This window comes from Erinaceus europaeus, chromosome 5 (genome assembly GCF_950295315.1).
Source record: "Erinaceus europaeus chromosome 5, mEriEur2.1, whole genome shotgun sequence".
Classification (NCBI taxonomy): domain Eukaryota; kingdom Metazoa; phylum Chordata; class Mammalia; order Eulipotyphla; family Erinaceidae; genus Erinaceus; species Erinaceus europaeus.
This window is the reverse complement of record NC_080166.1, coordinates 57,585,319-57,612,200: the sequence shown is the minus strand read 5'-3', so window position 1 is coordinate 57,612,200 and position 26,882 is coordinate 57,585,319. Positions and strand designations below refer to the sequence as shown.

General features: G+C 41.9%; 1 protein-coding gene across 6 annotated transcripts in view; it reads right to left on the bottom strand.

The window, feature by feature from the left end:
- The window catches only part of NAV3 (neuron navigator 3), a 666,403-nt gene that overhangs the window by 117,201 nt on the left and 522,320 nt on the right, over window positions 1-26,882 (bottom strand). For 3 of the 6 annotated variants that reach the window (XM_060191355.1, XM_060191352.1, XM_060191354.1), the window contains 7 exons: window positions 24,049-24,181; window positions 22,494-22,764; window positions 19,408-20,113; window positions 16,496-16,984; window positions 13,180-13,221; window positions 11,599-11,759; window positions 2,284-2,472 (listed from right to left, as the gene is read on the bottom strand). In XM_060191355.1, the coding sequence (XP_060047338.1) occupies window positions 2,284-2,472; window positions 11,599-11,759; window positions 13,180-13,221; window positions 16,496-16,984; window positions 19,408-20,113; window positions 22,494-22,764; window positions 24,049-24,181 (1,991 nt within the window). The remainder of the gene's footprint in view (window positions 1-2,283; window positions 2,473-11,598; window positions 11,760-13,179; window positions 13,222-16,495; window positions 16,985-19,407; window positions 20,114-22,493; window positions 22,765-24,048; window positions 24,182-26,882) is intronic. The other 3 variants (XM_060191353.1, XM_060191356.1, XM_060191357.1) reach the window with 3 other exon arrangements.

Below are 26,882 nucleotides of genomic sequence, written 5' to 3'. Positions count from 1 at the left end.
GAGCTTGTCCAAGTTCATACCCCAAATAAAATGGACGACCACAGTCTTAGACTTTGAAGACTAGCATTTTCTCATTTATGGGGTTGGGATGCATTGGATCGACCTTCTCGTGGTGCATCCCGTGAGTACCCATTCATTGGGGAAACTGACGATCCTTCCTAGCCGACTGAATCCACATGGATCCCAGTCACTTTCAAAGCCAGCAACAAGCAGCTCCTGACAGCTTTCAACCTGACGCTGTTGACTGGCTACGGAAGAAGGGCAAACGCTAGAAGAAGAAGATTTATGGGTGGTTGTTAAGAACTAAGATTATGGGAGTCAGGTGGTAGCGCAGTGGGTTAAGCACACATGGTGCAAAGCGCAAGGACCGGAGGAAGGATCCCGGTTTGAGCCCTTGGCTCCACACCTGAAGGGGGGTCACTTCACAGGCGGTGAAGCAGGTCTGCAGGTGTCTGTCTTTCTCTCCCCCTCTCTGTCTTCCCCTCCCTCCTCTTTCCATTTCTCTCTGTCCTATCTAACAATGACAACATCAGTAACAACAACAATGAAAAAAAAAGGGCAACAAAAGGGAAAATAAATAAAATTAAAAAAGAAAGAACTAAGATTATATGACCAGCTTCATGTCTGATATTATTCTACCTAGTTTCATTGTACTGTTACAGTGACTTTTATTTGTTCGTAATGATACACTACAATCGGAGATATTATCAAAGAGAAAAAAAGCTCTCAAATATATTTGTCAATTTGATATTTGAGGTTATATAGTTTAAAAAATATAGACACATGTAGATCTCAACAGGTGTGGACCAGGAAGATAGCACAGGGGTTATACAATGGGCTTTAACATCTGAAACATGGAGGTTCCGGATCCAATCCTGAGCACCATGAGACACAAGAGTGGGGAGGTACTCTGTCAACAAAAATAAAAATAAATAAATAAATAAATAGAAAAATAGGCCAAGTATGAATTTCATTGTACTGGATAAGAAAATGTGACTTGGGAGTTGTGTGGTAGTGCAGTGGGTTAAGCGCATGCGGCACGAAGCGCAAGGACCAGAGTAAGGATCCCGGTTCAAGCCCCCGGCTCCTCATCTGCAAGGGAGTCGCTTCACAGGTGGTGAAGCAGGTCTGCAGGTCTTTCTCTCCCCCTCTCTGCCTTGCCCTCCTCTCTCCATTTCTTTCTGTCCTATGTAACAACGAGGACATCAATAACTACAACAATTAAAAAAGAAAGAAAGAAAATGTGACTTACCTAGTAATAAGTAAAAATGAAATTGTTCCTGGAGGCCAGGAGGTGGCATAGTGTGTTAAACGCACATAGTTCGAAGTGCAAGGACCCTCACAAGGATCTGGAGTTGAGCCCCCTGCTCCTCACCTGCAGGGATCTCTTCACAAGTGGTGAAACAGGTCTGCAGGTGTCTTAAGTTTCTCTCTCCTTTCCTCTCTCCCCCTCACTCAATTTCTCTCTGTCCTGTCCATTAAAATGGAAAAAATGACCACTAAATAGCCTGTACTATAAAAAAAATGTCCTATAATAACAACAAAAACTAATACCAGATTATACAACAAAAAAAATCTCTGGGAACAAAACTCAGCATGACGCAGTAGTTTCATAAGGTGCTGTTCTTTTTTCCAGTTATCTATCTTAATGCTTTTAAAAAAATATTTATTTATATTTATTTTTTCATTTTTGTTGCCCTGGTTGTTTTCTATTGTTGTGGTGATTATCGTTGTTGATGTCGTCATTGTTAGATAGGGCAGAGAGAAATGGAGAGAGGAGGGGAAGACAGAGAAGGGAGAGAGAAAGATAGACACCTGCAGACCTGCTTCACCGCCTGTGAAGCCACAACCCTGCAGGTGGGGACCCAGGGGCTTGAACTGGGATCCTTATGCTGGTCCTTGTGCTTTGAGCCACATGCGCTTAACCCGCTGCACTACCACCCAACTCCCATCTTGACGCTTTTTAAGTGGAGGTTTGAAATAAAACTTTCACTCAGATATTTGAGTAACCAGGGCAGGATATCTAAAATCATTATGTGAATTTTCATATAAGAACTATTGGATTTATACTTCACTGGTCCACAGTCAAGTGTAAATCTCACCACTTCCAGCATGTTGTCACACATATAAAGACTTCTCCAACTTCTTTAAGCCTCAAGGCTCCCCAAAGGAGTCATCCTTCCTCACTGATTTACTCAGAGCATCCTCGTGAAGGAGTGAGAAAGCAGTTTTCATCCTCGAGTCAGACACAGTCACTTCACCTAGACCTGTCCCCAGGCCTACCTTCCTCCATGCTGTCTCGGAAAGACCCCGAGTGGCTGATGGCCCGCGGCCGTTCCTCCAGAGACGTGGCACTCCCGCAAAGCTGGGAGTCGTCATAGAGGTCGAAGGAAGAGTCCTGGGCTGGGATGCTGTTAGAACGCATCATGCTGGGCCCCGGCAGGTTGAACTGAGACAGATTGGTCGGGCTCACTGAAAGACAAAGTACATAGACAGGCTGTTCTTTCAGGCTTTGGACGATGAAGAGGGTAAGTTAATAGAACATGAGAATACGGTTCCCATGCTAGCGGAAGTATGACTGCAAAGAAGGTGCCTTTTTTTTCTGGTCTCACTTAACTTTATTATTATTTATAAAAAGGAAACACTGACAAAACCATAGGATAAAAGGGGTACAACTCCACACAATTCCCAACACCAGAACTCATATCCCATTCCCTCCCCTGATAGCTTTCCTATTCTTTAACCCTCTGGAAGTATGGACCCAAGATCACTGTGGGATGCAGAAGGTGGAAGGTCTGGCTTCTGTAATTGATTACCTGCTGAACATGAGCATTGGCAGGTCGCTCCATACTCCCAGCCTGTCTCTCTTTCCCTAGTGAGGTGGGACCCTAGGGAAGCGGGGCTCCAAGACACATTGATGGGGTCGTCTGTCCAGAGAAGTCTGGAAAATGCCGATTTTTGAAATAACCTGAATCTGCTTCTAAAATGTCCCATAATACCTAGAGTGCCACCAGTCCTTTCACCTGGCATTTCCATGGCCAGCAGTATGTCAATTTCTAAAGCAATATTAAACACGACCACAAAACTCCCTCTCCTGTTCACGCTAGAAATAGAACTATGTAGGCTTCTCTGTTAGCTCTGAGGAAGAAAAGATTGTCTTCCCAGAGTCTACAAGTAACTTTTTAATTTTTTTAATTATCTCTATTTGTTGGATAGAGACAGTCAGAAATCAAGAGAGGAGGGGGAGGCAGAGAGGGAGAAAGACACAGAGAGAGACACACCTCTAGCCCTGCTTTACCACTTGAAAAGCTTTCCCCCTGTGGGGGTGGGGGGTGGGGGGGTGCCGGGGTCTTGAATCCACGTCCTTATACAATGTAACTTGTGGTCTCAACCAGATGCACCACCACCTGTCCCCTACAATTAACCTTTCAGAAGAGAATTCATCAGTTAAATGGGGAAAGTAAAATAGAAAAGAAAAACACAATTAACCCAAATGTCCCAATCTTTTTTCAAATTTCCAGGCAAATACTTCTAGTCCTTCTTAGATATGAATATTTATGTAAGTTCATTGTGAGTAGCTGAGAAGTTTGTTTCCAATGCTGAGCTACAAAATAAAAAAAATTACTAAAATGATATTTTTTTCCTTAAATGAGACATAATGTAATTTTTATGGTCCCTGCTATCTGAAGTTCACTGTAAAGTTAATTTCATAAACTTATGTTTATTGTATCTAAGGCTGTGGCAAAAAGTCACAAATCTGTGTATTTGTAAATATGTAATATGATAGAAGAATGTATTTTTGAGGTGTGGCTATGGAGTAGGAATTGTTTCAGGTCTTGCTCCTGATAAACTAGGAAAAAGAAAGAAAAATAAATCACCTTAAAACTCAACAAAATACAACCTGGATCTCTCTAGAAACTCAATTAAGCCACAGACACCCAGTTGTAAATGCTACCACATTTTCATCCTGATTTCCCTGGGCAGATGACCTCACCAGTGTGTCCTGGAACCTTCCTTCCCCAGAGCCCTTCCCCACTAGGGAAAGACAGAAACAGGCTGAGGGTGTGGATCCACCTGCCAACACCCATGTCCTGCAGAGAAGCAATTACAGAAGCCAGAACTCCCACCTTCTGCTCCCCATAAAGAATTTGGGTCCATGCTTCCAAAGGGGTAAATGTTAGGGGAAGATGACCTAACTACAATTTCATCAGGACCCAGAGAGAGTAGGTATTGTGAACATGCAACCCTAGTAACTATAGTAACCATAGTGTGCCTGCATTGTGTGATAAAGACAGAGACATATGTATGCATAGGATAAGACGTCAACCAGAACCTGATTGGCCAATGGAGATGTAACTTTGAAACCAGAGGCACAAGCTAAGTATAAGTAAAGTCTCAGAAACCAGTTGGATGAAGCGCCTTCACCATTACTGACCGGGATGCTGCCGGTACTGCTAAAGACTTAAGCACATGTGGCCAGGCTAAGCAATGGCTTCCCCAGCTTCCAGGGACCCTTGCTCATCTGGTCGCGCCAGCAGACTAAGGACCTCCAGTCCGGCAACCCAGCACGGATGGTGACCACGTCGTGAGCCTTACCTGCGAACAGCTACTAGTAAGGAGAGGTATCGGGTTGACTGTGTATTGTGTGAATTGCATGACCTTTCTCTGGCATCTAAAAATAAGTAAAGAATTATTGCTTAACCCCGACATGCTCTCCGAGTGAGTCCTTGCTCAAATTCCTTGCTCACGACAGTAGGTAAAAGGAGAGAAAAAAAAATGACGCTCAGAAGTAATAAGTGTAACTTTTAAAGGAAGAGAAGCCATGGCATGAAAAAAATGGGCAAATATATATATATATATATATATATATAAAATAGTCAACCCATATATATTATCTTGGGAGAACTACTGCAGTTTCCAGTGTGGGGAGAGGGGGGAATGAAGACACAGGACTCTGTTGGTGGAAAAGGTGTGGAATTATATCCTATTATCTTATAACTTTATAAATCAATATGACATCACTAATAAGAAATAATTTATTTTTAATATTTTTTTAAATTTTGTTTATTGAACAGAAACGGAGAAAAATCAATAGGGAAGGGGATGAAAGCGAGAGAAAGAGAGAGAGAGAGAGACTTGTTTCACTGTTTTACCACTTATGAAATTTCCCCCTGCAGGTATAGAAATTAGACCTGAACCCAGGTCCTTGTGTATGGTAACATTTTCACTTTAGTAGCTGTGTCACAGCCTGGCCAAATAGGAATTTATTTACCTGGTGCCTATTCTTTAATATTATAAGGACACTCAAATGTTTAAACAAACTAACAATCACTAAATAAAAAGAAAAATGGGAAGTTGGGCGGTAGCGCAGCGGGTTAAGCACGTGTGGCGCAAAGCGCGAACCTGCATAAGGATCCCGGTTCCAGCCCCTGACTCCCCACCTGCAGGGGAGTCACTTCACAGGTGGTGAATCAGGTCTGCAGGTGTCTTTCTCTCCCCCTCTGTCTCCTCTCCTCTCTCCATTTCTCTCTGTCCTATCCAATAACAACATCAATAACAACAATAATAACCACAACAATAAAACAACAAGGACAACAAAAAAATTGAATATTTAAAAAATGATAAATTATAAAAAAAGAAAGTAAAAATGGTAGTTTCAAAATTTGGAGTAAAAGAAATCAGAAAAAATGCACTATATATTAGACATATATGTGCAGCAATACATACACATAAACATGTCTATGCAGATATAATATGCATGAATATATAGAAGCACTATACATATATGGCACACACAGACATGTGCCGCAACTGTCCCTAAGGAAAAAGTTATATACATAGATATACATATGTGTGTGTTTGTGTGTGTGTGTGTGTGTGTGTGTGTGTGTGTATGAAACAGAAGCTAAGAATACCAAGTTTTTTATAAGCATCTGAGGAAGCAGGCTGGAATTGTTTAAGATATGAAAGGAATTGCAGAGTACTTTGGATACCTTGGGAGTGTTTTATCTTTGGCTTAGAAATAGTAGACACTGTTTCTTTCTTTCTAGACTTCCTAGTTCCTTCCTACTTGAAGACCTATTGAAGCATCAGGGTTGAAAATCTCTCTCTCTCTCTCTCTCTCTCTCTCTATTTATCTATCTCTATCTATCTACCCCTCTTAATTTCTTTTGTCACTGCCTAATAATAAATAAATACAGTATTTAAAAAAAGGTACTGGGACTCTGGTGGTAACGCAGCGGGTTAAGCGCACCTTGGCACAAAGCACAGGGACTGGGTAAGGATCCCTGTTAGAGCCCCCAGCTCCCCACCTGCAGGGGAGTCGCTTCATAAGTGGTGAAGCAGGTCTGCAGGTGTCTTTCTCTCTCCTTCTCTGTCTTCCCCTCCTCTCTCCATTTCTCTCTGTCCTATCTAACAACGACTACAAAAATAAAATAACTAGGGCAAAAAAAAAAAGGAATAAATAGATAAATATCAAAAAAAAAAGGTACTATGGATTTCCAAAGTTCACAAGCATTGGAAGAAATGTAGGGAAAAAAAAAAAGAAGAGGAAGAAGGAAAAGAGGAAAATGTGGGACGGGTAAAAGAGAAGGAAGGTTTCCAGCCATGACATCATCTCCCCAGACAATAAGTTGGATCCATCTGCATATCAGAGTTCAGGCTCAGGCAAAAAAAAAAAAAAAAAAAAAAAAACACTAGTATAGCTACAGGCCCTTTGAAATATAACTAAAATATGCCTATTAGCTATCTACAAAATGGAGGACCCCCAACTCTTCATCTGCACTATTCCAGCCTTTAGGTCCATGACTGGTCAACAATTTGTTTGGCTTTGTATGTTAACTCTCTTTTCAGCCACCAGGTTCCAGATGCTAGCAAGATACCAACCAGACTTCCCTGGACAGACAACCTCACCAATGTGTCCTGGAGCTCTGCTTCCCCAGAGCCCTTCCCCATTAGGGAAAGACAGAGACAGGCTGGGTGTATGGATCCACTTGTCAACACCCATGTTCATCAGGGAAGCAATTATAGAAGCCAGACCTTCAACCTTCTGCACCGCACAATGACCTTGTGTCCATACTCCCAGAGGGTTAAAGAATAGGAAAGCTATCAGGGGAGGGGATGGGATCCGGAGTTCTGGTGTTGGGAATTGTGTGGAGTTGTACCCCTCTTATCCTATGGTTTAGTCAATGTTTCCTTTTTACAAATAAAAAAAAAATTAAAAAGAGAGAGAGAGAGAGAGAGAACGAAGGATATGAAGAGAGAAAAGGAGAGAGAGAGAGAGAGAGAGAGAGAGAGAGCTAGTTAGTTAATACCTTCCGGGCACAGCCCAGGGGTGGGTACAATTTGCTGAGGTCCGATATGCAGTAGGATCCTCAAGACATGAACATGTGTGTCTGAGATGCACGGACTGCAGTAAGTTGTCCTTTCCTGGGCACACAGCACTAGCTGAGCTGACTGATAAACAGATGAAGTCTTCAGCAAGTTTACAAGTGCATCTCTTTAAAGCACGTAGCTAGAGGTTAGACTAAGGATATCCACTCACTGTTAGACGACATCCAACTCACTTTGTCATCCAAGGCAGAATATTCATGGGGAGAAGAGTGAATTTCAAATGGAAACTTGTACTTGAACCAAGGCTAGTATTGCCCTCTCTATTAGGATTACGCCCAGGGGCCGGCGAGGTGGTGGCACACCTGGTTTAGCGCATATGTGACAGTGTGTAAGGACCCGGCTTCAAGCCCCTGGTCCCCACCTGCAGGGGAAAAGCTTCAGGAGTGGTGAAGCAGGGCTGCAGGTGTCTCTCTGTCTCTTCCCCTTCCTATCTCTCCCTTCCCTGGCAGTCTCTAGCCAATAAATAAAGATAGTAAAAAAAGAGAAAAGGGGGGGGAGGAAAAGGAAAAAGAAAAGGAAGTGTCCTGGAGTCTAGCAGTAGTGCAGTGGGTTAAGCACAAGTGGCGCAAAGCACAAGGACTGGCGTAAGGATCCCGGTTCGAGCCCCCGGGTCCCCGCCTGCAGGGGAGTCACTTCACAAGCGGTGAAGCAGGTCTGCAGGTGTCTATCTTTCTCTCCCCCTCTGTCTTCCCCTCCTCTCTCCATTTCTCTCTGTCCTATCCAACAACAATGACATCAATAATAACTACAACAATAAGAAACAACAATGGCAACAAAAGGAAACAAATATTTTAAATAATTTTAAAAAAAGAAAAAGAAGTGTCCATCAGAGGAAATAACTAGGAAAGTTAAAAGTTCAAACAGACCAGTGAACATAATATATAAGAGAAGACAAAGCGTGACGGATTTTTTTTTTCTTTGATTTCAATTTTCTTCAGGCAAATATCCCCATTTTTTACCTTGAATTTATTCCATTAGCGCTGATATCTCAGAGCCCCTGACTTGGCTTCACACGTGCTTATGGAAGCTAGAGAGGTAGGGGAAAGTGTGTTCATGTATCTGAGATACTTTTCAAATCAACCAAAGGGTAGCAGTGTTGAGAGATGTTAGCAGAAGAGTAAGATCAAACTGAAATCTATTGTGACCGTCTCTGAGGACGTAAGACAGTATTTCCCGGGGAGTCGGGCTGTAGTGCAGCGGGTTAAGCACAGGTGGCACAAAGCACAAGGACGGGCATAAGGATCCCGGTTTGAACCCCGGCTCCCCACCTGCAGGGGAGTCGCTTCACAGGCGGTGAAGCAGGTCTGCAGGTGTCTATCTTTCTCTCCTCCTCTCTGTCTTCCCCTCCTCTCTCCATTTCTCTCGGTCCTATCCAACAATGACAACAACAATAATAACTACAACAATAAAACAACAAGGGCAACAAAAGGGAATAAATAAAAGAAAAAAAGAAAAAAAAAGACAGTATTTCCCATAAATAATAAAAACAAAAAAACAATGAGGACATAGTAGTGTCTGTCAAGTCTACAACTTTCTGATTTGAATACATTGTGTCAGTCTTGCTTCACAATATGGCCCTAAACACTCACCATCTGTCATAACAGATGAGAAAATCAAGGTTAAAGGATTTTGCCAAGGTCAAACTCAATAAATGGTGAGAGTTGTTTTATTTTCACAGAGAAGAATGATGGAATAGGTGGATTTGATCAGGATGATAATGAAAATAAAAACAAAATAGAGTAAGAAGTCAGCGCGTCAGGGGACCAGGTGGTGGTGCACCTGGTTGAGCACACACACTACACAGTGCTCAAGGACCAGGTTCAAGTCCCCAGTCCCCACCTTTGGGGGAAAGCTTCACGAGTGGTCTCTCTGTCTCTCTCCCTCTCTCTCCTCCTTCCCCCTCAATTTCTCTCTGTCTCTATCCAACAATAAATAAATAAAATGGTTTTTAAAAAGAAGTCATGGCTGGAAAAAGGAGCAGAAAGCTGACTCCTTTTAAAAAAAAAAAACATTTTATTTATTTATTGTTGGATAGAGACAAAGAGAAATTGAAACTGTGTCCCAACCCCCACCCCCGCCCACCCCATGAAGCCGGACATACACTCTCACCCTTAACCCAGGGTTTTTACTTTGGTGGCCTACTCCAAATTCAGTCAAATCCTCCTTTGAGATTCCCTCTGTTCTTCTTTCTCAACTTCTGTTTATGAGTGGGATCATCCCATACTCATCTTTATCTTTCTGACTTAACTAACTTAACATAATTCCTTCTAGCTCCTTCCAAGATTGGTCAGAGAAAGTGGGTTCATTGTTCTTAATAGCTGCAGAATATTCCATTGTGTATATATACCACAGCTTTCTCAGCCATTCATCTGTTGTTGGGCACCTGGGTTGCTTCCAGGTTTCAGCTATTATGAATCATCTCCCCAGACAATAACTAGGATCCACCTGTATATCAGATTTCAGGATTAGGGGGAAAAATGTATAACAACAGGCCCTTTGGAATATAACTAAAATATGCCTACTAGCTATCTACAGAACAGAGACCCCCCCCCCCCAACTCTTCATCTGTGCTACTCCAGCCCTTAGATTCATGATTATTCAACAACTTGTTTGGCTTTATATGTTAACTCTCTTTTCAGCCACCAGGTTCCAGATGCTAGCAGGATGCCAACCAGACTTCCCTGGACAGAAGACCCCACCAATGTTTCCCAGAGTTCCGCTTCCCCAGAGCCCTGCCCCACTAGGGAAAGAGAGAGGCAGGCTGGGAGTATGGATCAACCTGTCAACACCCATGTTCATCGGGGAAACAATTACAGAAGCCAGACCTTCCACCTTCTGCATCCCATAACAGCCCTGGGCCCCTACTCCCAGAGGGATAAAGAATAGGAAAGCTATCAAGGGAGTGGGTGGGATACAAAGTTCTGGTGTTGAGAATTGTGTGGAGTTGTCCCCCTCTTATCCCATGGTTTTGTCAATGTTTCCTTTTTATAAAAAAATAAAAAATAAAATAAAATAAGAAGTCAACTAGTCAAATTAACATCATTCAGTAGAAACAGTGGCAAGAAAGACTGGCTATGTAGCAACTTCACAGCATTTTATGCAATTTGGATTGGTTTCAGACACTGCATATATTTTTATTCCTATCTTAAGATTCTACAAAAATATTTTAACTCATTTTCTAAAGTTAAAAATTCATACTTGTTTTGGGAGGAGCGGACTAGGCTCTTTAATTGCAATTCAGACTAACAGCTTTATCATTCCATTTATCTCTTACTTTAAAATATACATATTTTAAAGTAAGAGATAATCCCTCTCAATCAGAGAGAGGGATAGATTGAAGTATTGCTCTACCCTACCCCATGAGGGAAAGACAGAAACAGGCTGAGGTTGTGGATCCACCTGCCAATGTTCATGTCCAGCAGAGAAGCGATTACAGAAGCCAGAACTCCCACCTTCTGCACCTCATAAATAATTTTGATCCATACTCTCAGAGGGATAAAGAAAAGAGAAGCGTCCAGGGCTGGGTGGTGGTGGTGCATCTGGTTGAACACACATGTTACAGTTTGCAAGGACTCAGGTTTGAGCACCTGGATCCCACCTACAGGGAGAAGACTTTGCAAGTAGTAAAGCAGTGGTGACAGATGTCTCTCTGTAACTCTCCTTCTCTATATGACCATTCCCTCTTAATTTCTGACTGTCTCTTTCCAATAAATAAATGTAGTACATATTTTAAAAAATTAAAAAAAAAAAGAATAAGGAAGCTTCCAATGGAGGGGACAGGGACATGGAATATGGTGATGGGAACTGTGTGGAATTGTACCCTACTCTCTTACAATCTTGTTAATCATTATTAAATCACTAATAAAAATTTAAAGAAAATACTGATTAAAAGTAATAAATAGATGAATACAGCTTTAGCATCTGTAGTGCTGGGAGTCAAATCAAACCCAGCACTCAGCCAGTCAGATAAACCAGGGCTTGAGTGAGGGTGAATGATAAAAGGAACAAAACAGAATTACCTTTGAGAAAATCTCGGGGTGGGGGCGTAGATATCATAGTGGCAATGCAAAAAAAGACTCTCACATCTGTGGCTCTGAGGTCCCAGGCTCAACTCTAGCACCCTCATATGCCAGAACTGAGCATGGCTAGGCTCAGTAATAATTATATATATATATATATATATATATATATATTACAAATGTTTACCCAAGTTAGAGAAATGGTATTTTCCAGTTGCAGAAGATGACATGGCAGATGGAGAGACCAGAGGTGACTGGTTGCCGGTATCCTGTAGTCCACCAGTTGAATGGGAACGTAACCACTCTTTGCCCTCTTCCTGGTTGGCCTGCCGAGATGATGGGGTATATCTGCAAAACAGCACAGCTAAGATGCTTAAGCACATCTACAAGGACAAGGCAGTATCAGGACAAGAAAACAATCAAGAGGAGCTTACTATTCCGATTAAACAGCATTCTCAAGCAGATTGAATCTAATTAGAATTGCTTAGTTCTTCCAGATGATTTGATACCATCTGTTTAAATCTCACAGGGAGAGAAAATAAAGGACTTTGAGGAAGAAGAAAATTATACCTCTGTGAGAATTGTCATTGAAAATCATAAGCAATGAGCAGACAGCCAAGTTAATTGAGAAGGACTCAAAAGCACAGAGCTTTAAGGATATGTGAAAACAGACTATGATGGGCAATGGTAGACCAGAATGCCAGAGAATTGGAGTGATGGTACCCCCAATGCCCACACACACACACACACACACACAAAAGTTATATGAAATGTAATACGAATTGACATTTCTTTTGAAGGAAAAAAAACTCTTAAGAGATTTGACCAAAATGCCACTTGACATCATGTGTGGGTAAGTTAATGGAGGAAGACATCAACTTATGCTTAGAGAAAACTAAATCTCCAGAACAAAATATTAAAATGAAATGATTGCAAGCTATCTGCTGTTGCTAAAGAATCAGGAAGAAAACAGATAGCAGGAGGAGACCAGTTGACCAGTACTTCTTTCCACCAGAGAAAGTCAATGCTTTGCACCAAAGAGCAGTCAACTTAAAGTTGTCCATGCAGTTATAGTCTACTCGAAGCTTATTCTAAATTCTCTCCTCAAACAAAAGTTCATGGTAAGAGAAGGCCAGAAGTTCAGCTTTCATTTTGTTTTATGAAGAAATGAATAATTGCTTTGAGATTATTATGAACACTAGGCTGGTTTATATTGAAGTGGACACCAGTTGCCCTGGACATAGAAACAAAAACCCTTCTGAGTTTTCAACAGAAGAATTCATTAAAAAAAAACTCATGAATCACAGTATCTACTCTTTTAGGATAAAAATACATTTCTTGTATATGAATTAGAGTGTCCTTCCAACTTTCAACATCAATTGGCCATGCTTGCCATCTGTAAGGGTTTTGCAAGCTTATGCCTACAAAAATGCAAAAAGCTAAGGGTTTTGAATTTTCAAAAGTGAGTTCTACATTCTACCAAAAGTTGCTGTCTTCCCCCCCACACCACCACCCCCCCATAGTGAAAATGGAGCTCAGATTTAAATTTTCTGATTTTTGGCTTCTGTGAACATCTCTACCTGAGGGCTTTCTCTTCAGATTTGAGGAAAACATCAGGGTTAAAAGTGCTTTCAGCCTCCATGTTAAGTGCTTCATTGCAAACAAACACAGAGGAGAGAGGGTACACAGAGCTTTACAAAACAACAGAGAAAGGCAGCAGTTCTGTTGAGAGAAATATATATATATATATATATATATGTATATATACCTTAGTCCCTTTTTGGGTAGTGTATTTCTGTCAAGCTGCATGCTGTTAAAACAAAGAAAACCCCTAAGGACATAATGTAAACACAACTTTCCAAACTTTACATGTAACAAAAACGGCTCCCTGTTTGAACTCCTACCCAAAACAGAAATTCTGTAACATGTATTCAATGCTTAATTCATGAGAAAAGATCAACCAAAGGTTCCCAGATATTTACTTTTGTAAAATATTTTATGATAATTTAGAGACAGTATTATTTAAAAAGGCGACTAAATCACACGTCAGTGTATTTCTACACTAGCTTCTAGTTAACTAATGCCATGGTAGTTTATTCCTGTTTCTGCAATGGACTAGACTTCTGCTATGGTTTAACTTGCAGAAGAATCCTGGAAGTGGGAACAAAACAGATCTTCTCTACCGAAATTAAGGTGACAAGTTTCAGTGGACAAAAATGTAACCTACCTTTGAATGCCTACTTTTTTCTTCAAATAATTGTTTAATAAGTTATTCCCATTTACATGCAAGAAGAAAAATAACATATAAGACATGTCCGCTAGAAACATGTTTCTGGTATCTCCTTTAATGCACTGTTTCTGTTGAGGGACAGGAGGTGCCTGGAGGACACCACCCAGGAAATGGGAGTGGTGACAGGTGAGGCTTGGAAAGGTGGAGGGGGTCTTGGGTGTAATAAATTATAACAATGGATGTGGCCATTCTCTCTCTCTCTCTCTCTCTCTTCCTCTCTTCCTCACTTCTTCTCTTCCTCTCTGCTTAGGTCACCATGTGAGTAAACTGCTTTTCTGACTTTCTTTCTCTCTCTCTCTCTTCAGCTGGCTCTTGGCCCCAGGTGAGCGCCTCCATCAATACATGAGTAAGAGAGCTCTGAGGGGTTTCTCTTTCTGTCTATCTCTCTTGCCTAGGTAGACCTCCAACAAGATGTGAGTAAGGGGGCTCCTCTCTCTCTTCCTCTCTCTTTCTCTCTCTCTCGACCTATTATGTGAATGCCCTCAATTTTCCTGAATAAAATTTAAAATTCTTGAAAAATCACGATCTCTCCTCAATTCTTTGTTGAGATTATGTGTGGCGGACTTTTAAATGTTGGAGAAACAAGTGCTGATCCACCTTCCCCAAAAACAGTTACAATAAAATCAAACTACATTGCGTGTTGAAGATGATAAACTTGGCATCTCAAAGAATGTAAATTGTAGTAGTCTCTATTTTTAAAGAATTTCCTATTTAAAAAGGGTCAAAAGGATCCATCTGGAGAAAAGTGAGAAATGACCTCTCCAAAAACAGAAGCCGAGAGAATCAAAAGTCAAGTGGGACAAGTCTAAGAACTGCTCTCTTAATTTCTAGTATACAGGTAACTAAAGAACAAAGTTAACTTCCATTTGCAGAAGGCTATCTCTTCCCAGTGAGTGATTCAGACTAAACGCACAGGATATGCAAAATGGAGATGACTGAACGTGAATGTAAACACAGTGACCTGAAATCCAATCACTCAAAATCAAAGCTAAAATGTTTTCTTCTGTGTGTACTCCGTTAGCACAAGAGTCGACAACATTCAGAGGCACTACGCAACTTCACTTGTTAAAAATGTCTATGTAAAGTAATCACTCTATTATGGAGAGACAAATTCTAGTATATTGATTAGAAATATTTAAAAAAAATTTTTTTTGGCAGTGTGAATAAACAAATAGGGATCCTACTGAACAAAGATGAGACATCCCTAAAGATTAATTCCATGGTGCTCATTAATTTCATGGTGATCACACACCTTTTTAGAGAATGTGCACTTTCAGGTGTGTGTATTTGTTCAAGTGAAGTTGAAAAGCACGCACTGTTTTGCCAGTGCTATCAATTGCAGAAGGCTATTGCCTTTATATGATGTGGATACTTGCAGATGAAAAAAATCTTAAAAAAATATAGAATTCATTTGGACAAGTAAATGAAAATGTGGGCAAGGGAGCCAGCATAATATTTATGCAAGAAGACTTTCATTCTTAGGGCTCCAAAGTCTCAGATTCACTCCCTAGCACCACAGTGTGCCAGAGCTGAGTAGTGCTCTGGTCAGTCCAAGGTCAGTTGGCTGGTCTTTCTCTCCCCTACCCCTATCACTTTGGATTTCTCATTAAAATAAAAAAATACAAAAACTAAATATATTTTAAAAATTAATGAAAGCTTTACATATAAATATGTGTTTTGACGTGACTGTTAAGGGGTTTTATAATGTAAACACTTCCCAGAAATTCTGAGAGGTCAAGAAATTGAAATGCTTAAGAGGGCTGATACAGAACAGGCACTGCTGAGGAGAAGGGAGTGGGAGACACATACTAATTATGCAAAGAGACACTCAAGCCAGAGGCTGTCAAGTCTCTGATTCCATCCCCAGCACCACCAGAAACCAGAAAAATAGTCAGTTAAAAAATATCTGAGGGAGGATTTTTGCAAGAAGAGAATTTAGGCCATTTTGGCCTACAGGGAGGCTTTCTGGTACATATATTAGGTAAGGAAAGGATCACTGTGTTTTGAAATTAAAAGGCATAATGGCTATACAAAGGGCTTTTATGCTTGAGGCTCTGAGGTCCCAGGTTCAAACCCTGGTATGAGCTTAAGCCCGTAGTGAGCAGTGCTCTAATAATAATAATAATAATAAGTAAATCAAAAATCAGTAGCTTTTTAAACCCATGGGAAACACCTTGTGACATCATTTACTTCCAAAGGGCTCATTGAAAAATGTCATCAATGTTATGATATTTCTCTAAGAATTCATAGCTGACAACAGATGTTCCCCCTCTAATTCAACTAGGATTTCCCCACAGTGATCCATTTGCTATTCCTCTCCTCCTCTCCACTCTCCCCCCAAAAATGCTCTTAACGCAAATTTATTGCTCAGAGCACAATTATAGAATCTATTTACATTTTGTCTCTTTTTTAAAAAATGCTTACATGACCCCAATGAAGCTCAGTGTCCTTAGAGCTCAAGCAACTTAATAATAAAATCTCTTCAGAGGACATTGTTCCACAGGTACATACATAGTCTGATTTGTACTCAACTTGCCTATTATCTATCATCTATTGATATATGCATCCATATTGAGAAATTCAATCACTCTACGTAATCACTCTAGGCTTCAGGGTACTTTTCCCATCCAATTTGGTTCACGAGAGCAAAGAAAACTGCCCAGGTCACACCTGAATGACACTCACGTCATTACGATCTTATGTGTCTTGGCTTGGTGGCTCCTCCAGTGAAACCAAGAGGCTTTTTTTTTTTTTTAAGCAGGGGGAGGGAGGGAGGCACTGCAGGTTGGCTCACCTTTCTGAGAGAGTGGATCTCACACTACCCGTTCTCATGAGCAGGCTTTGCACCTCGTGAGCACCTGTGGTCAGTCCGGACAGGGAGCCATGATGGCTGAGGGGAAGGTCAATAGACTCTGAGCTCGTATGGAGGCTAGTCATGGACTGGTAGCTGGGAGTGTCCTTGCTGCCGGCAGAGGAACTGCTCAGATTGGCAGCCCACACGAGACCACCTGATGTGAAAGAGTGCACCGATGCCGGGCTGGAAGCCAACGAGTGACTTAAGCTTATGACATCTGTAGTTAAGTCTGAGGGTTTATTGAAGAGAGGACTGCTGCTGCCACTCAGACCACCAGCACTGCCCATGCTGCCCGTCCCAGACGACGGTGATTCCAGACTGCCTTGCCGTGCTAATGTGGTACTAGGGCTGGGTAACAGTGAGGACGTTTTCACCCCCTCAGTATTAGGTGCAGAGGCAGATTTCCCACCTGCCTTGGCACCAAACAACCTAAAAGAAAAACAGATAACAACTTCAGTTGTTCCAAGAAATGGATATCCACATTGCATAAGTTAAGGGTGAGGGAACACAGAGCTGGAGGATGGGAAGGTGGCTGTCCCCAGCCACCAAGCACTTCCGGTCTCTGTGTCCCTCAGTTAACTCTACAGCCTTGAATGTCTAAGCCCAGTGCCAAAAAGCATCACGTGGGTCAGTTTGTACAGGGAGAGTTCAAGTGGGTGGAACCAAGCTGAAAGGATTATGAGGGTCACAGAAATTCCAAAGTTTGACTCTGTTTCGCAGTGACCCCTTAGCAGAACCATTCTAATGAAACAACTTCTGCGCATTCGACGTGCAGGGGTTCAACTCTTCTTTAGACACTTAAAAAAGATTTTTTTTTTGTTTGAAATCGAAATAAATGCTCAAGGCATGTTAGGCGGTCCTATTGTGTATCTCTTAGCCTGAGTGAATGCTTGGAACCAATATCGGACATGGTTGGCGACCCATCAGTTTGTCTGCCTTGGTTCTCTCTCCAAGGAGAGCAGGGATTTTTATCCCAGTCACCAGCGCTGATCAAACACACACTCCTGATGTGACAGGAAACGCAGGTGGTGCTAAACTACAGTCTGGAGTTTCGCTCAGAAAACATTTTAGTTTTGTGAATGAAGCAGATGATAGCACTAGATTCATGTAAGTATGGAAATAAAGTGATATGAAGTGATGGCACAATGATCACGAATTCAGTTGCAATGAAATCTGTCATGTCCTAAGTGTGAAAACTCATGACGAACAGGAGAAATTGTTTCAGAAGTAATGGACCACTGGAGGGCACTATTAGCTTTTGCTAAAGCAACAGAAATATTTACTCTTAGACAAACCACAGTTTATTTGCTCCGATGAGCCTCAACATTGCAAGATGAACCGTGTCTTCTGAGGAATAGAACCTCTAGGTTTTTAAAGATCTATGTCTCTGAGATCACTTAACTATGAAAGTAAAATGTTTCCAGACCCTCGTTTCCGCAGATATCTAGATGCATGGCTGTGCCGGTTTAAGAGAAAACAAATAGTAGAAACACCTAATATGTCTTGGGATATAAATCAAGGTTTAGCATTTCAGAGATGAAGAAGAATACTTAAGTATGTGTCCCAAGACTTTAGCTTAAACATCTCCCTGATGCCTAGAACACTGACATTTAAAAGCAATGCATTCTCAGAGGCAAACTCACTGTATTGCATCCTGCACATGGTAGGAGCTGTGCTGTCTGCCTACCCCATTCCTGCCAAAGAAAGCTGAGGGAGACTTAGAAAACACAGCCTGCTTTGTTGTCCCTGGGCCTGTTTACTTGTCACTGGGCCTGTTAAGTCATCACTGGGCCTTGTTTAGTTGTTTTCCTGTAGCAAAACACCGGGCTGATTCTGACTTATGTCAGTGATATCAGGCTTTGTAAGTCAAGATATAAGATATAGTACTATATGTCTGCCCAACAGAAGCTGTTACAAACAGCCCAATTCATCCACGCTCACCATCGCCAACCCATTAAAAGTCAGTGTGAGAACAAATACTAAACATTAATACCCACATCATAAAGATTAAATCCATATTGCCTTTTTTTTTCTATATATATATTCAGAAAGCAATGATGCACATCTATGGAAATTGTAAGGCTGTTCCTTTGCTTGTCACTGTCCCTCGGTAGTGCTGTCTTTATTTTTTCTTTTATGAGTCTTTTATAAAATATTGTTCATGCTACTCATGTTATCATGACATTGATATTGAAACTTTGCTAAAAATGACCTTGAACCCTCGATAGATATTCATCGGATCAAATTGCTAGACCTCACTCTTCTTAGAGTGAGATAGAATAAGAAGATAGCATAATGGTTATGCAAAGAGACTTTTATACTTGAGACTCTAAAGTTCAAGGTTCAATCCACCCCACCTCCTGCACTATTATAAGCCAGAACTGAGCAGTGCTCTGGTCTCTCACTCTGTTATTTTTTTTAAATATATTTATTTATTTATTTATTATTGGATAGAGACAGAGAGAATTTGAGAGGGGAGGGGAGATAGAGAGGGAAAGAGACTCAGAAACACCTGCAGCCCTGCTTCACCACTCGTGAAGCTTTCTCCCTGCAGGTGGGGACCAGGGGCTTGAACTTGGGTCCTTGCACACTGTAATGTAACTTAACCAGTTGTGCCACTACCTGGACCTCTCTGGTCTCGGTCTCTCTCTCTCTCTCGATCTATCTTTCTCTATCCTTTTTTCTTTCACTAAAATTAAATATATTAAGAAAAGATATATACATCTTAGGAGAGATAGACACACTCCTATAAGCATACACATATACATCTTGTTTTAGAGAATGAGCTAAAAAAAGGATGTCACCCAAAGACATAGCATGCCACGCGTCCCCAGTGTCCTGCGCACCCTTACCTGCGAAACGTAGGTGAGGCAATATCAGGATACTTGGAGCCTGGTTGCCTGAGCCCTTGTGTCCCACAGGCATTGGCAGAGGTGGGACTCGATTTAGGGGAACCCGACAATGAAACACTCTCTGAATCTGACACTGTGACTTTTTCCTTCTCCTTATCTGTCTGGTTGACTGTGACCGGACTGGAGCGCCCAGATCCAATCTTGGTGGGCTCCCTGAGTTTTGAGGTGGTGGCACCCGCAGACTTGCTGCTGACATTGGAGTCGATGCTGCTGGTGCTGGATCTGTGTCCACCCCGGCCGGGGATCCCACTGGGGCTGGACTTGGCCGGGCGGGGCAAGCTTCGGTACTGCAGCGATGTCTTAGAGCTGACGTGCAGTACGTCATCTTGGTTCTGTGAGCCATCCAGACTGGTTTTCCTCCCTGCCTTTGACTTCCCACTGATGGCAGCAGATTTGGGGATTTTCCCCAAGGTGGCTGAGCCGCTGGTGATGGTAGCACCGCTGCTGGTGATGATGGTCGAGGAACCAACCCCACTTGGCTTCTTAAACCCAAACGAACCAGTAGCTGTGGATCTTCCAATGCCGGATGGGGGCTTTTTGCCTTCATCTCCACTGCTTTTTCCAGCATCTGATGGAGATCTCTGGAGAGATGATCCTTTCAGAGGAGTCTTCCCTTTCTCAGAAGCTTTGACATCATCCGTTTTGCCTGACCAGGGAGAAATACACACACGTGCATGTGCTTACACGAGTTGATTTCATAACTACAGTCCCTGTAAACAGTATGTTCTGGGGCAGGGCAGTGGCGCACCTGGTCGAGCGTGAATGCCACAGTGCGCAAGGACCCAGCTTCAAGCCCCTGGTCCCACCTGCAGGAGGGGTGGGGGGGAAAGCTTTGCAAGCGGTGAAGCAGGGCTGCAGGTGTCTCTTTATCTCTCTCCTTTTTTATCTCCCCCTTCTCTCTCAATGTCCGGCTATCTCTATCCAATAAATATATAAAGGTAATAGAAATTAAAATTAGAAAAATAAAGCACAAAACATGTTCCTAGGAACTGCGTGATGGTGCACCCAGTGAGTGCTTACATTACAGTGCCCAAGGACCTGGGTTCAAGTTCCCTCCCTCCCCCAACCTTACTCTCCACCTGCGGGGGTGGGGGTGGGGTGGGAAGTGGGAAGTTTTACAAGTGGTGAAGTAGGGCTCCCCTCTTCCTCATTTTCCCTCTCTTTGTGTCCTGTTAAGCTATCAGATAAATAAATAAAACATAAAAGGGGACTAAAGACAATATTCCCTGTATATATTCATTATTTTCAATCTGCATAGGTCCATCCATATCCCAGTGAGATTGAGTAAGAGCTACCCAAATATGGCCGCTAGATAAATCATGCTGGGCAGTGGAGAAGAGAAAAAAAAAAAAACACCATGCTTGTGTGCTGTGTACACAGCTTATCTCCTGCAACTCTCTTCCTTTATAAGAACTTCACTTGTTACCATCAAGCTATGTGCCCATCCAATGACTTCCTTGAATGTCTGGGAGATTTTACAGTTGGATCAGTCCTTCAGGAGGCTGGCACTGTTTAAAATCAGGCATTATTCCCAAAAGAGGGAGAGAGGTCTACAGGAAGAGAGTTGGAGCAACTTGGCAGAACTCTCTCCAATTTTATTCCTTCCTAAAGTCTAACTTAACAAATGACATTTTGAGTCTCTCACTCTCCAGCCTACTAGAGGAAAGCAATGGTTCTTCACTCTCAGAATCAGTGAGGAAGGGAGTCGGGCTGTAGTGCAGCAGTTTAAGCGCATGTGGCGCAAAGCGCAAGGACTGGCTTAAGGATCCCGGTTCGAGCCCCCCTGGCTCCCCACCTGCAGGGGAGTCACTTCACAGGTGGTGAAGCGGGTCTGCAGGTGTCTATCTTTCTCTCCCCCTCTCTGTCTTCCTTCCCCTCCTCTCTCCATTTCTCTCTGTCCTATCCAATCACAACAATATCAACAACAACAGCAATAATAACTACAACAACAATAAAAAAAATCAGTGAGGAAGGGGACTGGGAAGTGGCACACATGGTTGAGTGCACACATTAACAGTGCACAAGGACCCAGGTTCAAGCCCCTGGTGCAGGGGCAAAGCTTCACAAGTGGTGAAGCAGGGCTACAGGTGTCTGTCTCTCTCCCTCTTCCCTCTTGATTTCTGGCTGTTTCTATGCAATCAATAAATCAAAAAAAAGATAATAGAGTCAAGTAAGGAAAATCAGTCGGACAAATAGCTTACATATTCCAAACATTCATAAGGAAAGCAGAACAAAAAACAATCCTGGGTTTATTAAGCATCTTTTTCTTTCTTTAGTGCCACATAACCAGAAAAAGAAAGAACCTTCAATTAGCCCCCAAATTATGATGGGGTCTCTAGGTTGCTGTAGTCAACAGTTAGAGGACGGAAAACTTTGGTTTAAAAAAAGAGTTGAAAATACAGAGATAATTTTTTTTTTAAGAAACAGAAAAATTGAGAGGGGAGATAGAGAGGGAGAGAGACAGAGATACCTGCAGCCCTGCTTCACTCTTATGAAGCTTTCCCCCCCCCCGCAGGTGGGGACTGGGGAGTTGAACCTGAGTCTTTTTTTTCTAATTATTATTTTTTTTACTTTTAATATTTATTTTCCCTTTTGTTGCCCTTGTTTTTTTATTGTTGTTTTAGTTATTGTTTTTGTTGTTTATGTCATTGTTAGATAGGACAGAGAGAATTGGAGAGACGAGGGGAAGACTAAGAGGAGGAGAGAAAGACAGACACCTGCAGACCTGCTTCACCGCTTGTGAAGCGACTCCTCTGTTATTGGGGAGCCCGGGGTTCAAACCGGGATTCTTGAGCTGGTCCTTGCGCTTTGCGCCACCCGCACTTAACCCTTGCGCTACCGTCCCACTCCCGAACCTGAGTCTTTATGAGTAGTAATACACACATTTAACCAGGTGCGCCACCCACGGGCCCCATGTGTGAAGAATCTTAACGAAAAAAGGAAATGGTTACTCTAGAGGAGGAAGACTGAATGGGAGTGATCAATAAGAATACTTTCAGAGAGCAGATGCAATAAGACAGGCCTACCCGGGGTCTTGAGTGTGCTTGTCGTGGCTTTCTGCCTAGACGGTGTCCCGCTTTGAGCAGACATGCCTCTCCTCCACGGCCCTGTCTGTGACACAGACAGGGAAGCCTTCTGTCCTGTCTTCTCTGAATCTTCTGGGAGTCCTGAGGTAACACTTTTCCACTTGCCACTACTGTCTCCGGGGCTGGCAAAGTCTTCATCGGACTTTTTCAGTTCCTCACTGTAATCCCATGTCTCATCTGCTACAGAACGTTTCTCCGAATCTGTCTTCAACTGTGGAGAGAGAGTTACAGGAAAAATTTTGTGCAGAAGGACCTATCGAGAGGGAATGAGGGTCCCATCCACTTTTTGAAAGGGGGGGATAGAATTGGAGGAGATAATGCTCAGTGAAGTAAGTCAGGAGGGGAAGGGCAACTCTAGGTTGGTTTCATGAATCATATGCAGAATAGAGATGATTGAACACACCCATGTGAAAAAAAATAATGTCAATCTATTTCCAAGACTGTGGGAGAACTATAGCAGATATCTATCTGGGTGGGGATGGGAGTGGTAAAAAAATAAATTAAATAAAAGTGGGAACTGGGCATTGGAATGCACTTTCAGTGAGATGACTGAAAAAAAAAAAGAATTAATTTCTATTTTCAAAGAATGCTAAAGACTCCTCTGTTTTTATCTCTGTATTCACCTAATTTACATCAATTTTAGCCACACAATTCTCACTGACATTTATTAGACAGCGTCAGAATAAATATGTGCAGAAAACTCCAATTAAACACTCTAGGGAAGGTGGAATTGTCTATGACATCTGTCAAGGGAAAGTCAGATAAGACCAAATTTAATCATCTCATATTCACTCATGATTTAATGTTTTCAAGAGATACAATGTGAGACCAATATAAAAAATCATCAGTACAAGGGACCAAGTGGTGGTGCACCTGGTTAAGGGAACACATTACAGTGTATAAGGACCCAGGTTCAAGCCCCAGCTCCCCACCTTCAGGGGGGAAGCTTCACAAGTGGTGAAGCAGGGCTACAGGTGTCTCTCTGTCTCTCTCTGTCTTCCCTCTCAATTTATCTACTATCAAATTAAGAAAGAAAGAAAGGAAGATGGAAAGAAATTAAGAAAGGAAAGAAAGAGAGAAAGAAAGAGTTTGGGGGCCAGGTGGTAGCATCTGGTTGAGTGCTCACATTACAGTGCACAAGGACCCAGGTTCAAATCCCCGGTCCCCACCTGCACGGGGGAAGCTTCTCAAGTGGTGAAGCAGGACTGCAGGTGTCTTTCTGTCTCTTTCCCTCTCTAACTTCCCCTCCCCTCTCAATTTCTCTGTCTCTATCCAATAATAAATAAAAATATTGTAACAAAAATATCTAAATAATAATAACATAACGATCAATACAGATCCAAAAAGAGTATAGACTTTTAAATAATGTTGTCTGAGTTTATGAAATGTTTCAGACTAAGGGTGATGCTGTTTTTCTTTTTTTTTTTTTTCATTTAATTTAAAATACTGGGGGAAGGAAATTTTGATTCTGGATGAGAATGGAGATAGTTCTCACCTGAGTGTTTTTCCTGGAAGGGACGGTGATGTTGGAGTAGGAGCTGACTGAGGAGGTGGTATTTAGGTCATCAGTGCTGATATTATCCAAGGTGTCACTGAGGCCACTGCTCACAGAACTGCTGTCATCCCAGCTACAGACAGAACACACACCAGCAGTAAGCAAATCCAGAGCACTAAGCAGGCCAGTTCTAGCTATTCAACATTGACTATATCTTAGAAAGAAAAAACCTTTTCTCTTTTTTTTTTATTTCTTTCTATTTTTTAGAAACCTCTCATAAAGAAAAAGTATCTACCTTCAAGTATGGGGGAAATAACACTAGTAAGAACTGACCCCCCCCCCCCCCAATAAAGAAAATAAAGACTCAACCTACTAGGGAAAGAGAGAGGCAGGCTGGGTGTATGGATCGACCTGTCAACGCCCATGTTCAGCGGGGAAGCAATTACAGAAGCCAGACCTTCCACCTTCTGCACCCCACAATGACCTTGGGTCCATGCTCCCAGAGGGATAAAGAATAGGGAAGCTATCAGGGGAGGGGAGGGGATAGGGGAGGGGATGGGATACAGAGAGCTGGTGGTGGGAATTGTGTGGAGTTCTACCTCTCTTACCCTAAAGTTTTGTTAATGTCTCCTTTTTTTTATAAATAAAAAAAATTAAAAAATAAAAGAATAAATTAAAAAAAGAAAGTATATCTGGTTAATATCAATACATAAGAAATGAGGAAGTTTAGATATAGTATCTGGAAAAACAAGCCTATAGTATAAAGGAATATTTATTTTACATAATCAATTGAAAGATACTAACTATACATAGTTTATAAATGTCACAGAATGTCTGTAAATTGATCATAATAAACTGCTAGAAATTTTGAAAGTGTTTAAATAACAAAGAGGAGAAGAAGGAGGAGGAGGAGTAAGTGGAGGAGGAGGAGGAGAAAAAGAAGGAGGAGGAGGAGAAGGAGGAGGAGGAGAAGAAGAAGGAGAAGGAGGAGAAGAAGGCGAAGGAGGAGGAGAAGAAGAAGGAGGAGGAGGAAAACGAGGAAAAGGAGAAGTATTGAAAGTAAGTCTGTATCAATCATAACCTTATGTTTTATTTGCAAAGGATTTTCTTCAAGGCAGATCCAGCCTCCAGAGGCATGTTTACAAAATGAATAAAATCACTACTATAAACACTGAGTGGTTTCAGAAAACAATAATATTACCAAGAGCTGTAAGTTATTTCTCTAAAAAGTAAACCAGAAATCACAGACAATACACTTTGTTCCAAAGCAAATAAATATAACAGAAAAAAAACAACCTATGATTATGCCAAGAACTTGAATGTTATTAGTTTTTTAATATTTAATTTATTTATTATTGAATAGAGACAGAGAAATTGAGAGGGAAGAGAGAGAAACTGGTAGCGCTGCTTTGGCACTCATGAAGATATCCCCCTGCAGGTGGGGAACAGGGGCTTGAACCCTGGTCCTCTCACACTGTAGCATGTGGGCTCAAGGAAAGTTTCAGTCTCTTATAGAAAAGACAAAATATATCTAATGGAAAATATAGTTTTTATAGACATGAAAAACAAATTTTCAATTTTAGCTTGGTGTAATAAAAAGCACAGTAGATTCTCTTTAAGTTTGTTTATTCTTTATTTTTTATTATTGGACAGAAAAATGTTGAGGGGGGAGTGAGACATAGAAAGGGAGAGAGAAGGAGAGACAGCTGCAGCCTGCTTCACCACTCATGAAGCTTCACCCCTGCAGGTGGGGACCAGGAGCTTAAAGCTGGGTCCTTGGGCACTGTACTGTGAGTGCAAAAGGCGTGCCATCGCCTGCCCGACCCCTGACACCCCTACCTCCCCCCAACACACACACAGTACCTTTTTTTTTTTTTTTGCCTCTAGAGTTATTGCCAGGGCTCAGTGCCTGCACCAGGAACCACTGCTCCTGGAGACCATTTTTCCCCTTTTGTTGCCCTTGTTGTTTTATCATTGTTGTGGTTATTATTATTTTTGTGGTTGTTGCTGTTGTTGGATAGGACAGAGAGTAATGGAGAGAGGAAGGGAAGACAGGGGGAGAGAAAGACAGACATCTGCAGACCTGTTTCACAGCCTGTAAAGCGACCAACCTGCAGGCGGGGAGCCAGGAACTCGAATCAGGATCCTTCCGCTTCGTGTCACATGCGCTTAACCCGCTGCACTACCTCCCGACTCCCACACAGTAGATTCTTAAAAGACATTTTTGGAGTAGTTTCTAGAGGCTCATAGCTAGTATGTCGACTTAAGCTTGCTATTCTGACTTGACTATCTCACAAGGTTATCTGGGAATCACTTAGATGAAGTATGGCACAACCACTTAGATCTCTTTCATCTTCTCAGTTTTTCATCTATGGTTTCAAGTTCAGCAATCTCATTCTCTAACCACAAACTTCTACACCTTTAGAAGTCTAAAAATCTACTGATTCCCAGTGCTCGTGCCTACTTAGTGCTTCTTCCTATTGCCTATTTTAAATTCTGTTGTATGTTTTGTTCCGATATGGCGTTTTTAACAATGCTGTAGGCTCACGATTGCTGGAGAAAAGGGTTATTAAAGTGCAAGTGTAAGGGCAGGGGTAGGTAGCATAATGGTTATACACAGAGATTTTCATGTCTGAGGCCCTGAAGTCCCAAATTGAATTCCCTGCACCACCATAAACCAAAGCTGAGCAGTGCTCTGGGAAAAAATAAATAAAGACCTTTTGCCTGAGCCTGACAGCTAGCATGTAGGTGAGCTAAAAGTACGGGCCACATGGAACATACCTAAATAAAGACTTCCCAGCTTCCTTCCAAATGAAGACCCCTAAGTTTTGTTC